At 48.1% G+C, this 12776-nt stretch overlaps 1 protein-coding gene across 2 annotated transcripts in view; it reads right to left on the bottom strand.

Annotated features, from left to right (window-relative positions):
• Positions 1-8460: 8460 nt before the first annotated feature.
• FAM167A (family with sequence similarity 167 member A) overlaps positions 8461-12776 on the bottom strand; it is a 35845-nt gene continuing 31529 nt past the window's right edge. For both annotated transcript variants that reach the window (XM_084886498.1, XM_084886497.1), the window contains one exon: positions 8461-11562. In XM_084886498.1, the coding sequence (XP_084742624.1) occupies positions 11299-11562 (264 nt within the window). In that variant the 3' untranslated portion in view covers positions 8461-11298. The remainder of the gene's footprint in view (positions 11563-12776) is intronic.

The raw sequence follows: 12776 nt of genomic DNA, 5'->3' as shown, positions 1-12776 counted from the left end.
GTGGTGAGAATAACATCTGAATTCTGAATTTTCTAACAAATATGAAAAAATGGTGACAATTGGAAACACCAAGAAAATGCAAATATCAAGGTGTACATTATTGGTGTTGATAAAGGATTTGACAAAAATCTACACGTGAAGAGATTTCTGTTTCTCCCACAGGGGACACGTTAGGATTTCCTAAACAACAATGGGTTCTAACAAGTCTGACAAAACCATTTGTTTACAGGGGGAGCATCACAGATGTGTTTTCTCAAGCCTCCTTCTCTGCATGGTTCTGGAGAGGAAACCGTGGAGGTCTGCCCGGAAGAGAGGGTGTTGGGAAGAGCAGGGATGAGCAGTCAGGAGGCCATGGGCGTTCTCAGCTCTGCATCAACTGGACAGTGACCTTGGCTGGCCACGTCAGTTCTCAGACCTGCTTCTTTGTCATAGAAAAAAAAATCTCATTGTTAAAGGCCTCTGACTCTGAGAGCGTACGACGTGCCACACCTCAGCAGCTTGGGGTCAATGTAAGGTCATGGCTCCTTTAATATTTTCTCTGACATAATTCTGAGCCGCATTTTACCATGGCAAGCCTGTCTCTCCTCCTTTTTCCCCCGAGACCCACACTTCCCCTGGCTGACCTTCGCATTCTGCTTTGCCGCTTTGAAGTGGAGGCCATCACCTCCTCTCAGCCGGGCTCCCGGTGTCACCTTCCCGCAGGTCGGGGATTGCATCCATCAACCATCCTCCCGGGAAGGAGCCAGGCGGTCCAATCCGGCATCAGAATTGCTTCGGAGATGCTTTGACTCCGTAAAGGAGTTGAGATCTCTTTCTTCATGAAGGCTTCTTGGCTGGCCCCAATTTGCCCACCCGGGCCTAGCCATCGGGAGAGCAGTCTTTGTCAGTGCCAGCAGTCCTGGCTCATCCTTCCCCCGGAGAATAGTTGCTGACTTGCCTTTATCTGCTTCCCTGAAAAGGATCACTCAGGCAGTTTTTCCCAGGGAGACTCACTGTCTCCTCTGCTAGAATTAGAAACGGCTGGAAACTTTTAACAAAACTTGCTCTTAGAAAACCCAGTTCCACGTCCTGGAGTGTCCTGCAACATTTTCATGATGGTTCATTTAGTCTTTTGAGAGAGAGAGAGAGAGAGAGAGAGAGAGAGAGAGAGAGAGAGAGAGAGAGAGAGAGAGAGAGGGAGAGAGAGAGAGAGAGAGAGAGAGACTTTAAGCTGTGTGGGGATACAGGAGATGACATTTTGTCTCCCATAGGAAGCAAGCCAATAGGGACCTCCTCCCTCCCTGCATCCAGCCCCTAGGTTCTCCCAGGGTTCCCATGCGCCCCTCCCTCTGTGACCCGAGCTCCGGCCATTCCCAGAAGGAGAGCAGGCACTGGGACCCACAGGCTTGGCTGCAGCTGGGGTTGGCTCGCAGGGCTGTGGGTGGCTGGCAGTCCTGTGGCTGTCTGACTATGGATCTTCTGCCCACCTCCCCCACCCCCGAATCTCAAACTCAAACTGTAACTTCTGGGTCTTGTTTTAAGAACTGACCAGGACATTCTAAAAAACAGTTGGGGACACAGTGCAGAAAGGAAAGGCGATTTTATTGGTACATTCTCTGATTTGGTGCCAACTAGACCCCCATTGCTCTTTCTTGCACCTTCTTTTTTTTTTTTTTTTTTTTTTTTTGGCTTCCTCCCCCTCTCCTCTCCTCCTTCTTCCCTCTTCTTCCTCCAACATCTTCTGGTTTCTGCTCTGAGGTTGGGGGTTGTAGAGCCAGGGCAGCTGGCAGGAATGCTATGCCTTTTATTAAAAGACTGAAGCATGGTGGGGGACCTCTGGTGGTCACAGAGGAGACATTTGGCTGAGGAAGTGCCTGCATCTCAGAAGAAGCAGCCATCTTCAGGTCTGGCCCAGCCTTGGGTCTAGCAGCAGGGCCAAACCCAGCCCATGGCTTTGCAGGCAAAGGCCAGGTCTCCACGCATTTCATGTTGCTCTCCGTCAGTAGAGAGGTTTGTGCGTATCCCCCCACACATTTGCATGCCATATGATATATTACTGTACCAGCACATTATGCACATTTAAAGCAAATTAAAAGCAGAAAGGAAGACATTAAAACTATGAATAGTTCTCTTGTCTTCTCACATGCCAGTGCATCAGCCTGGACACTCCCAGGTGCCTATCAGAGTCCGCTGGCCGAGATGTCCCTAGGGCTACAGGCCTATGGGTTTTGCAGGCCGTGCCGGGTGAGGTGGGGCATTAAGGTGGGCGATCATTAATAAACTGTTCATATACATTCCTGTTCTCCTCTGCTCCAGGGAACATGGTCAGCTTGCACTTGCTTACCCTTGGAGGTTTGGTGACTTGCTTTGGCCAAAGAAACGTGAGCAGAAGTGACACAAGTCACTTCCAGGTGGATGCTTTTCAGAGCCAGGGCTGGAGGAAGAGGGGGGCTGTCTGCTCAGGCTGCCACACGGAGTCCCCCACACTAGTGGCTTCCATAACAGATGCATTCTCTCACAGTTCTGGAGGCTGGCAGTCTGAGACCAGGGTGTCAGCAGGGTTGGTTTCTCATAAGGCCTCCCTCCTTGGCTTGTAGAAGATGGCTGTCTTCTCCCTGGGTCTTCATTTGGTCTTTCCTCTGTGTGTGTTTATATCCTAATCCAGTGGTCGGCAAACTGCGGCTCTCGAGCCACATGCGGTTCTTTGGCCCCTTGAGTGTGGCTCTTCCACAAGGCATCACGGCCTGAGCAAGTCTATTTTGAAGAAGTGGCATTAGAAGAAGTTTAAGTTTAAAAAATTTGGCTCTCAAAAGAAATTTCAATCGTTGTACTGTTGATATTTGGCTCTGTTGACTAATGAGTTTGCCGACCATTGTTCTAACTTCTTCTTAGAAGGATGTTGGTAGTATTGGATTAGGGCCCACCCACATGACTTCGTTTTACCTTAATTACCTCTTTAAAGGACCGATCTCTAAAGTCACATTCTGAAGTACGGGGGATAGGGCTTCAAGATATACATTTTGAGGAGACACAGTTCAGTCTGGGACAGCTTGTGGAGGTGTCATTTCCCAGCAGCAAGCGGCAGGCAGAGGTGCAGACAGGACGTGGAGGTGTCTGGAGAATCACCAGGGTGCAGGAAGCTCCAAAAGGTGGCTGCTGAGTTTGCTGAAATCCAGGTGGTTTCAGGTGAGTCCTCTGAGTCATCTCTCCTAGCAGGCACTTCCCTGACTCTGCCAATCCTTCTGGAAACCCCTAGTTCCCTGTTGTGGGTCCTTTCCCTGCCACAATGCTGAAAGCTGCTTTCCTGACCAAACCCTGACCTGTGCAGATGGGGCAGGGTTGAGAGGTTTTGCCCTTCGAGGCCCCAAACAGGGGAGGCTCACAGGGCAGTGGGTGGCGTCCCTCGGGTGCCGGCCAGCAGACCTGGAGGTGAGTCTCTGGGAGACTTAACCTTGGGTCTTTGGAAAGTTGTCCTTCCTCAGAGCTTCTGTTGTCCCTGCGAGGAGAAGGGGTAGGAAGAGGGGCGCTCGGGGGCTCCCTGTTTGACGAAATGGTATAGGAAATCCACAAAACCCTGCAAAGCGGAACCACGCCTTTGGGGCTGAGTCCCCAGGGAATGTCCACACCCTCCTGGAGCCCGTCCCTGCCGGTCGGGACGTGTCTGCAGAGAACTTATCTCCTCGCAGGGAGCAGTGGGCCACTGCTTTCCAGAGCCCTCAAGCATCTGAGGTTTCTCTTCCTGCATCAGTTTCCTTTGCAGACCGCCTAGCTGTCTCCATCGCTGTTTGCTTTGAGCCTGTGAACAGGGTGTTTAAAAATAGCCAAGCCTGAAAGCTGCTGTGGGCCTGAGCCGTTCCCTCAGATAGGGCTGAGGTCCTGCTAGGCCTGTTTGTGCTGACAGGGCCCCTTAGCCGCACCATGGTCTCTCACCCCTCACCCTCCCCTCCCTCCCCCCACAGGCCACAGCCTTCTTCTTCCCCAGGCTGCAAGACCACAGGCTTTGGGCACTGACGCAGTCAGGAAGGGCCCGGGACATCTGCCCCTGCTAGGAGGCCCCAGGGAATAATGTCAACAGAGTTCAAAACCCCCTTTTAAAATAAGGTTGATAAGATCTATGGGAGGCCCTGGGAGCCACCATTTTGACTGGTCACCAGTCCTTGAGGCACACACTTAGGTCATAGGGCAGCTAATGCAGCATCAGGCTGTGTCTGTGAAATAAGCTGCTCCCTCCCAGATATATCACCGCCACCTCTGCCCCGCGCCCCGCCCCCCCCAACACTCTGATCATCACCTTCCCCTTCCATTCAGTGTCCTTTTCTCTGCCAGTACCCCCACCCAGCAATGCCCAGATGGCCCTGTGACTTCCAGCCCTGCCACCCCCCGATCCCCACCCCACTCCCTAGTCCCCATGTCCCCTCTTCCCTCCTTACTCAGCTTAGATTCCTTGGTCCAACACTGCGATGGCTCCTTTGCCAGGACAGTTCAAAGTTTGCCTTCCCCGTCCTTGCGTGTCCCCGCCGGCACATCCCTCTGCTGTCCACTTGGTCTGAGTCTGCACTGGGGCAGCTAACTCTCTCACCCACGATCCCGGGCTTGGGCTTGGCTTCCCAGAGGACCACAAGCCTCAAACAGGCAGCCCACACCAGAGGAGGAGGACTCAGTTACGCTTCCCTAAGAAATTAAAGTGTTCATTTTCTGAGATAATTATTTCAAACTTCTTTCTCCTCAAGCCTCTGACATTCCATCTGCTCCAAGTCACTTCCCCATTTCACAGAGAACATAAGAAGGACTCAATGCACACGTAAGGCCATGCATATATGGGATGGTGAGGGCCTGGGGTGGGGGCAGGCTGAAGGGGTCAATGGGAGGGGGGGTGGAAAAGGACATATACTTTCAACAATAAATAATTATTTAAATAAGTAAAATTTTAAAAAGAATTAATAACAACAACAAAGAAGGATCCAATGGGACTCTCCTCCTCTTCCCAGCAGAGGTTTCCCTAGTCCAAGCATCTGCGCCCAGGCCTTCCCTCCTGCTACAGCCGGAGACGCGTCCTTGCTCCTCACCAGCTCAACCTCCCCACTCATACTCCGCCTCCTGCCTTCTCTCCTCCTTAAGAACGTCACTGCTGGTTGCCGAGGGAGGGGTTTGGGGAATGGGTGAAGAGGTGAAGGGCTTAAGAAATACAAATTGGCAGTTACAAAATAGTCACGGGAGGTGACTGTAGGGAATACAGTCAATGACATTGTGATAACTCTCGGTGGTGCCAGGTGGGAGTGGAAATATCAAGGGAACACTTTGTAAAGTATAGGACTATCTAACCACTATGCTATCTACTTGGAACTAATACCAAACAATATTGACTGCAAACTATAATTGAAAAATAAGGTTAAAGAAAAAAGAATTCCACTGCTGTAATCACCTTCTCTCTCGTGCACCATCCATTTCTCCCTCTCCAGCGGATTATTCCCACTGACAGATCTCAGATGCCAACACTCTTATTGCACCGTTTTATTGTTATGTATTGTTAATAAACAATGGTGCTATTTTAGACATTTATTGTATTATAGATTGTTGCAAAAGAACAACCCAAAATCGTTGTCTTGGCTGTATGTCCTTGCCCAGCTCCTGTTCTCTGCTCCTTGGGTAGCAAACTGCCTTGAAAGACTGTCTCTTCTAGGTTCCCACATCCTCTCGCATGGACTCAACCTACACAACTGGACTTGGTGCTTACCCTGCACTGAAATACCTATCACACCGTAATAAATGCTTTAAGATCTCCATCTTGCCGAAAACTCTATTTCTCCAATTCTTCCTCGATTTCTCAGCAGCATTTGATATTGATGACACTCTCCTTGTTGAAACATTGTCTTCTTTAAGGCCCATCTCAGTTTCCTTCTTCTGGGTGAGCTGTTTTTGTAAGTCTCCTGCCTGCTCCTCCTCTATCAGGCCTCTAGCAAGGTCCTGAGATGCTGTTCTCAGCCTCTTTTTTCTTTTATTTTTTTAATATACTTTATTGATTTTTACAGAGAGAAAGAGAGAGGGGTAGAGAGTTAGAAACATCGTTGAGAGAGAATCATCGACCAGCTGCCTCTTGCACACCCCTACTGGGGATGTGCCGGCAACCAATGTACATGCCCTTGACCAGAATCGAACCCAGGACCTTTCAATCCACAGGCCGACACTCTATCCAATGAGCCAAACCAGTTTCGGCAGCCCCCCTTTTCTTATGTCTACATTCTCTTTTTAGAGTTTATCCAAGTATGGTGCTTTTAATTGCATCCAGACATCCAAATCCGGACTCCCAAATGTTTGTCTCCAACATTGGCCTTCCCCTGAAGTCCAAGTCCTTATATCACCACCTGCTCCCTCCCTGCTTGGATGTCTAATCGACATTTCAATATAACACGGCTGAAACAGAACTATCCATGCTGCCCATCTACCATGCCACCCATGGTCCCCTCAAACTTTCTCCATCTCAGTGAATGGCCAGAGGGCTGTTATTAACTTCTCTGTTTCCTTCACATTCCACACCAAGCTAGCAGTGTGTCCTGGTGGCTTTACCTTCAAAGCATGTCCCAAAGTAAACCCCGAATGAGACCACCTGTCACCCCTCCACAGCAGTGGAGTCCCTGTCACTGTCATGTCCACAGTAACCACCTCCTAACTATTCTTCTGGACTCCATCTCTGCCCCACTCCCATTTCTTTCTGGGTAGATCTTGCAAACATTTATTTATTTATTTATTTATTTATTTATTTATTTATACATACCATTTATTTATTTATTTATTTTTACATATTTTATTGATTTTTTTTTGCCCCCCTCCCTCTCTCCCATACATCCCCTCCCTCCCCAGAGTTTTATGTCCATTGGTTGTACTTATATGCATGTATACAAGTCCTTCGGTTGATGTATTATCTCCGTTCTAGGTCCCTAGAACCCAGATCCTCCTCCCCTCCCTGCTGAAATTTGACAATCTGCTTGTTGCTTTACTCTCTCTATATCTATCTTTTGGTTCATCAGTTTATAATGATCTTTATTATCCACAAATGAGTGAGGTCAGATCTTGCAAACATTTAAATTAGATCATATAGCACCTCCCCACTAAAAAACCTCAAATCACTTCTCGCACAACCCAAATAAAACCCTGACTTTTCACTCAGAGCGCAATGCTGATGTGCTCTGCCAGTCGTGGCCGCTCACCTCCCAGCACAGCCTGCACCCCAGCTGATTTGCAGACCATGCTCCCTCCTGCCTCAGAATCTGACTCCCTGTTTTCTACCCAGAACCCTCTCTCTTCTCCCCTCTGCATGGTGGCTTTGGCAGCTGAAACAGCACCTTCTCAGCAAAGTCTTCCCTGACCACGTGGGAAAAAGCAGCCGCTCCCACACTGTCATCACATTTTATCTTCTCTGTGGCACTTAAAAATTGCTCAATTTACTTGGATGCCAAATTAGAGGCATTTTCCTTTGGGGTGAAAAGAGTGCACGTGTGGTCCCATCTGGAGGAGTGGGAAGGCCCAATGGACCTATGGTTTCTTGAGTGCCCTCTGAACCAATGGCGATGCCAGGTTTCCAAGCGCCCACGCTGCCCCTCAGCCCACAACCCATCCTGTGCGCTCTCTGTGGGAAGCAGATCTAGACACCCATGTTGTAGGCAGGGGATTAACCACAGGGGACTGCAGATAACTTCTTTTGGTCTGTTCTTTCCACAAAACGGGGTTACTGACACCTGTTTGGACCCTCTGACGTAGTCCTCTCCTGAGACCCCTGAGATAGGAGTGATTCAAACAATGCCTCCCCTTGCCCACTCCATCCTTTGGAATGTTCTCCATGGCCTGTGGACCACCTGTGCCAGGTTCCTGGGGCATTTGTTGAGAACAGGTCCCTAGAACCCATATCAGAGCTGCATAGCTGCATCCCTGCTGAAGAGCCCAGGAATTTCCCTGGGAATATGCATTTGCAACGCGTCCTCCGGGTGATCCTCATGCATGCTTACTTTTGAGGACTGCTGCTTTAAGAGGTTGCAAAAGTTTAAGGCACAGTTCTCAGAGCATGGCAAAGTTAACCTCCACACTTCAGAGATGGACCTGGGATTTGCAACGCATGTCCTGTGGTTCCATGTTCAGTCATTGCTATAATCTGACCCAGTTACTCTGAATTCAATCAGAGTCACCTCTGGAAGGGACCACTGTGTGAGAGCATGGTGCTGGCCTTGGTGAAATTAGGATAATGCCTGCATCTCCTAATTCCACCCCTTGAGCTCACTTAGCCCACCCTGGGAAGCTCCTGACTGCAACCACCAAGAAGCAGCCCCTTGGGGGAAGGCACCATAGAGGAAAAGAGGGATTAGGCTGAATCTCTTACTCCATTCAATGGTTGATTACTCAAATCTTTCTCATTTTCTTTCCTCTTTATCTCTCTTTCTCTCTCTTCTCAATTAAGTATTTGACCCTGTACTTTAACAGAAACAATCTATATCTTCTTTTGAAATATTTTTATTTCACTTTTTCTAACAGCAATATAGAAACAAATAATTGTAAAAAATAAAATTATAAATTGTCCATCAATTATGTAATAGCACTTGGTATTGCTACAAGGAAGAGGCCTGGGCTGGGTCAGGCTGTCTCAAGCCCGCCCAGGCTCTCCAGGCCTCTGTGATCACTGCTGAGCCCATGAAGGCATCAGATGTTACCGCACACGAAGTGTTAATGGAGACTCTGAGCTTACACCCAGGGGTCCTTGGGGACTGCGAGTAGATGGGTAGATAATGAGTAAAATTGCAAACAGTATTGTATACACATAGTAAGCGAGAAGGTTGCTCTGGGGAGCTGGCATCTATAGACCCACGCAAGGCAGGGACTTCACAAAGCTGAATGGACTTGGTTAGTCATTTGTGTTCACTGTGGGAGTAAGGGAAGTCACAGACACTGGACAACAAGAAAACATACCTGTACTTTCCCCTCCACCTCTCATCCTCTCTTCTTTCTCCTTCCTTATCTCTTGGGATGAACTAAACAAAATAGCCAAAAATACTTAACCTATCCAAAAAAGTGTGTCTTGAGCTCAGTTTCCTCTCATGAAACAACAACAAAAAAGTAGGCTGAGCAACTAAATTGCCCGGTTGATTCCAACTCAATTGGGTTGATGAAATTCAACTACATCATTCAATTTCAGTTGATTCTAGCTTTTTCACTTACTGTGATGACTGATTTCTAGGGGGGGAAAAATCAGTTTGGCTTTTTTTTTTTTTTTAAATATGGAATGAGCACTCCTGTGTGAGCAGGAATATGTGTGTGTCTCTTTAGGGTGTGCGCAGGCCCTCCTGACACCCATGACCTCAGGACTTGTCTGGGAGAAGCCTGGCAGGAAGGCCTCTGCAGGACTTGGCAGTGCTTGGGCGTATTCCTGGGGAGAGGTTTCACCCTCCCTTCCTGCCTGGGGGGAAGGGGGGCTGGCCTTCCTCTGAGGTCACCATAAACCAGTCCTCTGGGCTTCAGACTTCTGTTACTGCTCAGAGTTGGGCCAAAACAAATCCAGCTATGTGGTTACAACTTCTCTGAAGGAAGCATAAACCCTCTGGCTCTTTGAAATCTCAGGACCAACTTTCTTTTCTGTCTAATGAGGGACCATTCATTGGCATCTTCCTACTCCTGGCCACAAAGGAAAAGCAACCTTTTCCTAATATGGATCCTGGTGTGTGTGTGTCTGTGTGTGTGTGTGTGTATACATGTGCACATGCCTGTATGGGCCCCAATGAGATTACACAGGAAGACAAAACATGAACATCCGAGCAACAGGACATCTTACTTCAAGTATGGATGCGCGATTGGTAATATGTGTTCTGTGGGCCCGCTGTCCAGACATTGCTCTGAGTTTGACCCAAAGATTCTGAATTGCACAGTGGGAGGTGCACGTGAGGGCTGAGTGAGGTGGAGAGTAGAGAGGTTGGCAGTTTGTAGGTTTGGCATAGCATTTAGGACCATCTTTGGAGTTCATTATCTGTCTAGGCATCATTGATAATGATTTAACACATCAATATGGTATAGCCATTCATGAGCTGTATCACCCAAGAGAAGTCATTTTCTCCTTCCCTGGCTTCACTTTACTACTTTGTGAATGAGAGGCCTCGACGAGGTGGCATCCAAGGTTAAAGGTTCCCAGCTGCCGGGGAACACCTGACACAGGGCACTCTACTGGGCTAACTTTCCTAACCTGCTCAGGTCTCAGTCCTCACCTTCGTGATCCTCATGCTTGTTATTAGGAAGAACCTTTTAAAATAAAACCCGAACCTCTGTATTTGACCTACCTAACTGGCTTTGGATAAAAATCAAACAGTTATTAACAGATTAGCGGCAGATTAGTAACAGTCTGATTCCGTTAAAATTCGTCATTTAAGTCAGGCACAGAATCTCAGGGGAGCTCAGGGTGAGCGTCTGGGCTCCCTCCACTTTTTCCGGGTGGGCAAGAAGGTGACGTAGGTGACACTGGCAGATGCCACCAGGAGGCCATTGCTGGCCCCAGGGAAAATGCAGTTATGGGAAACCCATGGGCATACCTGCCTGGTTCTGTCACCCGTGGTCTCCTAGGCCCTCCCCCAGGGTATGGCGTGGTGGCAAAGGGACTCTTTGGAAGTAGGCACTGGTACATGTGGCCAGGCAGGCAACAGAGGGCATCTGTGCTTGCTCCAGCCACGCTGCACTGCTGTGTCCCAGAACACGACGCGTACAATTTACATTATATTCTTTTGGTTTTCCTTTTCTGGTGGGTCCCTGTCAGGGTTGCTGAGTCATCTACTTAGGGTGAATTCGAGCCAGTACTTAGAAGACAGCCACAGCAAGATGGGCACATCTGATATATCAAATCACCTCTGCCTGGGGGCTCCATGCCCGTGGGGAAGCCTTCTGCAATAATCAGTTTTTGCCCACCTCCTCCACCCACCCACCCCCGCCTTTGGGATCCCAGTTCTCATAGCACCAGTGATTCTAGGAAACAGGAACATGGATCACTGAGGGGAGGACTGAGAGGTGTCATGCTGGAAACCCAAGTCTCATTGCACATAGGGATGAAGTGGCCCTTCTGCAGGACTCTGTGGGTATCATGTGAGAGCCAGTCATGGGGATGTTGGATTCCAAAGCTGCAGCCCCAAGGAGATCCCCTGCGGACAGGCCCTGGGGTCCACAGTTCACTGGTCTCAGGAAAGCTGTGTCTCTGGGGAGACCTACTTGAGGTGTCTCAGCCTCGCTTCCTTCTCCCCAAGCCTGCTCTCCGCTTCCCAAACCCTCTGTTCTGGCTCCTCTGCCTTGTTGTAGGGCTGCTCAGCAGAGGGAGAACCTCCGGGAGTTGATGTTCATCTTGGTGACTCCAATAAGCTTGAGTGGCGTGGAGAGACTGAAGGAGGAGGCCAGTGGGGAGTCGCAGAAAAGGTCTGACAGCTCATCGCGCTCCTCCAGCTCATAGGTGGCGTCGTTGAGCATCCGCCTGTGGAGGTCGCAGGTCTGCTCTATCTTCAGCTTGTTGATGTCACTGCGCAGGCGCATGAGCTGTCTGGCCAGCTGCTGGTCTTGCAGCCGCATCTCCGTCTGGAAGGGAGGAGGGGGTGTCAGAGCTGAGCTGGAAAGGGCAGGGATTGTCGTGTGGCAGGAGGAGGTGGGAAGGGCGGAAAGCTGCAGCTCCACAGTCTCTGACAAGCACAGACCCGCTAATAGGAGACTTAATTAATGGTTTGCTTCAGCAATTGGCCCACTTGAAGATATTAATGCATTCCCAGCTCAGGGAAGTGACAAGGCAAACATAGGGACGTGACAAATGAGAATGGGCTTGCCAAACAACACTTTGTGCTAAGCTAGACCCTGTGTCTAAATCCTTTTGGAAGAAGTACATGTCAGTTCTGGTGTATTTTCAGATACGTACAGACGGAGTAAGCGTATAAAGAAATTAATGGGAATGATAAATACCAAATTCAGGATCATGGTCTGCTCTGGGCAGGAAAGAGGGAATGTGATTAGAGAAGGTATACAGGGGCTTCCACTTATTTTGGTAATGTTTTATATCTTATGTCGGGTGGTGGGTATATTCTTCTTCAAAAAAATTTTTTCTATCCTTACTTGAGGATAAGTTTATTGATTTTATTTTTTTAGACAGAGAGAGAGAGACAAAACATGGATGTGAGAGAGAAACAACAATTGGTTGTTTCCTGTATTCACGCCAACCAGAAATCGAATCCACAATCTTTTATGTATATGGGAAGATGCTCCAACTAACCCAGCCATCTGGCTAGGGCTCTATTATACTTTAAACATTTTAGAATGCCTGCAATATTTCTTAACCAGTTAACCGGGGAGTTCCCTTTTTAACGGGCGCGTACTCTTTCACTAGGACGTGTCAGTACGTCACGCCCGGAGGACGTAATTTCATATTATTATTATTTTTTATTTATACTTAATTAAAATAAATGGAATATATATTTTTTCATTTATTTATATATAAAGCACAAAGGAAAATACAAAATTGCAAACAAATAGAAAAGAATACCAACAAATAAATGGAAACATCGAATTAAAAATTATAAATTTTACAAACAATTATAAAGATTACAAAAAATATATAGCGTCCCTCTCAGGGCGCAACATATATTTCAAGGATGTATTCATATGTCCTACCTGTTCCCGATATTGTTTACGTTTGACGTATTTATAGGTCCCACTCGGTTAACAGGTTAATAAAGTTTCAAAAGAGCCAAACATAAATGTATGCAAATATTTATTGAATGTTTTCCTTTAAACCAGATACTGTT

Source organism: Pipistrellus hanaki, assembly GCF_964339955.1.
Source record: "Pipistrellus hanaki genome assembly, chromosome: 5".
Lineage (NCBI taxonomy): Eukaryota > Metazoa > Chordata > Mammalia > Chiroptera > Vespertilionidae > Pipistrellus > Pipistrellus hanaki.
This window is presented reverse-complemented; position numbering and strand designations above follow the sequence as displayed.